The following is a 3,729-nucleotide window of genomic DNA, read 5'->3' as shown; positions in this document are numbered from 1 at the left end:
TGCCTCTAGGTCGCTTTCTTTCGGGTTTGCTTTGTTGCTCCTTTCCCTTCATAGCCCAAAGCGTGAAGGGTGCGTTTCCCTGGGGGCTTCTGGCCACTGAGCCCCAAACCTGAGCTCGGGAAACCGGGAACGAGAGCTCAGCTTCGCTAAGCCATGGCGAAAAGCAAGACCATCACCCCTGAAAAAACATCAGCACAGGGCACTTCAGTATGGGGCCAGGCTGGGAAAAGGGGTCCCCGTGGCTGGGGGGGTGCCCCACGGCTGGGGGTGCCCCATGGCTCTGCTGACGGCCCTGCCGCCCCGTAGGATGTCCATGAGGAGCCCCGTTTCTCCCCACCTGGAGCTCGATGGAGCGGGCAGCATGGTGAACTGCACCATCAAGACGGAGGAGAAGAAGGAGGGAGGCTACGAGTCCCCACCGGGGGCTGCCCCCAGCACCGAGCCCTGTCCCAACGACCTGCCGGGGCCACCGCCGAGGGAGGGCACCGACCCCCCGGCACTGTCACAGGTGGGTGCCACGGCTGTGACAAACACTGGTCCTGGCCGAGGTCCCACCGGCCATCCCCGCTCCAGAGCTGAATTCTGCCCCCGGCAGAGGGGTCATTGTTTCCCCGGGTGGTTTTTCCTCATCCCAAGAAAACGAAGGGGAAACTTGAGGCTCCCCACAGCTTTCTGGCCGTTGATGATGCTCTCAGGTCAGCTCTCGAGTGCTTCACCTTCAGCGTGGATTCCCCCACGGCCACCTCCAGACATACTCCATCCCTTCAGCCTCCCTTTTTAATTGCTCTTGGGTTTTCTCTCCTCCTGACCAGCAGCCTCAGCCTTCCCATTCCCCGCGCTGCCTCCCAGGGGGGACGGGGCTCAGAGGAGCCGGACACTCTAAATAGATAACAGAAACCTCCAGCAAACAAGTCTTTGTGGCATGAAGAGCAGAGATGCTCTCAAGCCCGGCTGGGGGGAATGCTCTGGGCGGAGTGTGGTCCAGCAGTCAGCTGGGCAGGGCTGGCTCTGAGCATCCCACTGGCCAAGCATCTCCTGTCCGGAGACCTGGAGGTGTCCCCATCCATGGGAGCGGATGCCGAATAACACTCTGTGTGTTGCAGGAGTCCCACTCGCCCGCCGGCGATGCGCCGGAGCCCAGGCGCTCTGCCTTCGAGCCAGCCGTCAGCGGCCAGGAGAAGCTGGACTTCAACAGGAACTTGAAGGAAGGTAAGGAAGGTGTCCCAGTGACTTCTGGGTCCCGTCCCCCCAACTCCCTTTGGGCCTCTCGTTATTTTGGCAAAGCTGTGGGACGGGATGAAGCAGCCCGTGGTGCAGAGCCTCGGGCTGTGCTCACCTGGCTCTCCTCTCCCTCTCCCTGCTCTGCCGATCCCGGTGCCTGCTGGTGCGGCCAGTGATGCCAACCATCGAGAAGTTACTGTCCAGTGACTGGAAGGAGCGGCTGCTGGGTCGAAACACCACTGAGTCCAAGGAAGTGAAAGGTGACATCTCTCCCCAGCCACCCACCTCCACCATCCTCCTTCTCGCACCCCGTGCCCGGCCAGCCTGGGCTGGAAACGCGATGTTCCTCACCTTGGCAGGAGGGGAGAAGTGCGTGCGAGTGTGTGTGTTTAATGGGGATTTGTACTTTTTTAACCAAAACATTATTTTTGGGGGGTGGCGGGCACATCCCTGATGAAAGCTTGCCTCTTGACTGCACAGAGGGGATGGTTCAGCACATGGGGATCTTTCTGCCCTCCACGCATTAGCCGTTCCCTGGCCATGCATCGCCCACCAGCACCCAACGGTGGGGGTGATGCTGTTCACCCTCCCCAAGCCCCTGACCCGTGGCCGCTTGGTTTCTTCCAGGAACCCAGGAGAGCCTGGCGGAGAAGGAGCTCCAGTTACTCGTCATGATCAACCAGCTGTCCACGCTGCGGGACCAGCTCCTGACGGCCCACTCGGAGCAGAAGAACATGGCTGCGATGCTCTTCGAGAAGCAGCAGCAGCAGATGGAGCTGGCGCGGCAGCAGCAAGAGCAGGTGGGCTCAGGTCCCCGTGGGCAGCCGGCTCTGGGGAAGCGTTTGCCAAGGGCCATACATCCCTTCGGGGATGCCTTTGGGATCTGCGGGCCGTGGGTGCAGGACCAGGACAGGGTCCCCCGGGGAGTGGTGGGGATGTGGCTTTGGTCTTGGGGGCAGTAGGACTTTGCTTTCTGCTTAGAAACCCTCCCGTTTTCTGTGCCCATCCCAAAGACTCGCTGTCTTGCTCTGCGGTTCCAGGAGGATGAGGGTCAAAGGAGATGGGAATTGCACTCCTTAAAATAATTAAGCCACGCTGGGTCCTTCCTGACTCTGCTCTCTTCACACCTACTTTTCCCTCTCCGGTGGCCCATACGATGCTAAGGGCAGGAGTGACGCTCGTGGCACACCCCAGGGTGTCCCTTCCAGCCCGTTTCCCTCCCCGTGTCCCGGGAGGTGGCTCAGGGGCCGCTCAGCCACCCCCTGCCTGCCCTCCCCATGGACCTCGGGACCCTCCGCAGACCCCTCGTCTCAGTTTTGCCGGTGTCGGGCAGCTCGTGCCAGGCCGTAGCCCTGCCGGGGCCAGCTCGGCGCTGCCGTCGGTGCCGCTGAGCCCCGCTGTCTCCCCTCCGCCAGATCGCCAAGCAGCAGCAGCAGCTCATCCAGCAGCAGCACAAAATCAACCTGCTGCAGCAACAGATCCAGGTAAAGGTGGGGAACATCTCCCCGTGTCCCCCCTCTTCCCGTGCTGGGTGATGGCAGCCCTTTGGTGCGCGGGGCTCGTGTCCCCTCCCGGGACCAGGCAAGGAGATGGCACCTCCCTGCGGTGTCCCGCAGCGGTTATGTGGTCTCTCTGCTTCTCTCCCCCTCTTCCCTCCAGCAGGTCAACATGCCCTACGTCATGATTCCCGCCTTCACCCCCAGCCACCAGCCTCTCCCCGTCACTCCCGACTCCCAGTTAGCGCTGCCCATCCAGCCCATCCCCTGCAAACCAGGTGAGCGGCGTCCCCCGGCACTGCCCCCAGCCCTGCGGGGTGACTTTGTCCCCCAACCCCTCTCCCTCTGCTCCCCGCAGTGGATTACCCAGTGCAGCTGCTTCACAGCCCCCCTCCTCCCACGCTGAAGAGACCCGCTGGCTCGGGCCACCTCCAGATGCAGGTACAGCCCCAAAGCACCTCCATCCCCTGGGCTGAGGTGGTGTGGGGGGCTGCGCTTCACCCCCCCTCCCCTCCCCTCCACCGCAGGAGACCTCGCAGCCGCTGAACCTGACGGCCAAACCCAAAGGTTCCGACCTCCCCAGTGCCTCCAGCTCGCCCAGTTTGAAGATGAGCGGCTGGCAGTCCCTCACGCCGAGTCACGGCGCCACCAGGGACCTGCAGAGCAGCCCGTCCCTCCTGCCTCTGGGTGAGTTCCCAAGTGCCTTTCACTGATGGATGGTCCCATGCCCTCCCCCGGCCACCTCCCAGAGGCAGTGGACACCTCTGGTCCCTGAGGTCCCTCCTCCCTGAGGTGACCTGGGTGGGCACCCGCTGCTCTGTGCCACCCCCTTGGGACACACAGTTGTGATTTCTGGGGTGGGATGGGGTGGATGGGGTGTCAGAGGAGTCGGCGCTGGCGCTGATGGGTGCCCGGGCTGTTGTCCTGCCAGGGTTCCTGGGCGAAGGTGATGCCATCCCCAAAGCCATCCAGGATGCACGGCAGCTACTGCACGGCCACAGCGGAGCCATAG

General features: G+C 63.0%; 1 protein-coding gene across 1 annotated transcript in view; it reads left to right on the top strand.

Annotated features, from left to right (window-relative positions):
• The first annotated feature begins 307 nt into the window (after positions 1-307).
• The window catches only part of SOX13 (SRY (sex determining region Y)-box 13), a 5,682-nt gene continuing 2,260 nt past the window's right edge, over positions 308-3,729 (top strand). Inside the window, exons 1-9 of the mRNA XM_009888296.1 lie at positions 308-508; positions 1,104-1,209; positions 1,395-1,481; positions 1,849-2,021; positions 2,637-2,705; positions 2,884-2,995; positions 3,076-3,158; positions 3,245-3,404; positions 3,649-3,722. Coding sequence (XP_009886598.1) covers positions 308-508; positions 1,104-1,209; positions 1,395-1,481; positions 1,849-2,021; positions 2,637-2,705; positions 2,884-2,995; positions 3,076-3,158; positions 3,245-3,404; positions 3,649-3,722 — 1,065 coding nt within the window. The remainder of the gene's footprint in view (positions 509-1,103; positions 1,210-1,394; positions 1,482-1,848; positions 2,022-2,636; positions 2,706-2,883; positions 2,996-3,075; positions 3,159-3,244; positions 3,405-3,648; positions 3,723-3,729) is intronic.

This window comes from Charadrius vociferus, unplaced genomic scaffold, assembly GCF_000708025.1.
Source record: "Charadrius vociferus isolate BGI_N301 unplaced genomic scaffold, ASM70802v2 scaffold266, whole genome shotgun sequence".
Taxonomy (NCBI): Eukaryota; Metazoa; Chordata; class Aves; order Charadriiformes; family Charadriidae; genus Charadrius; species Charadrius vociferus.
The sequence above is the reverse complement of the archived record's forward strand: the minus strand, read 5'-3'. Positions and strand labels throughout refer to the sequence as shown.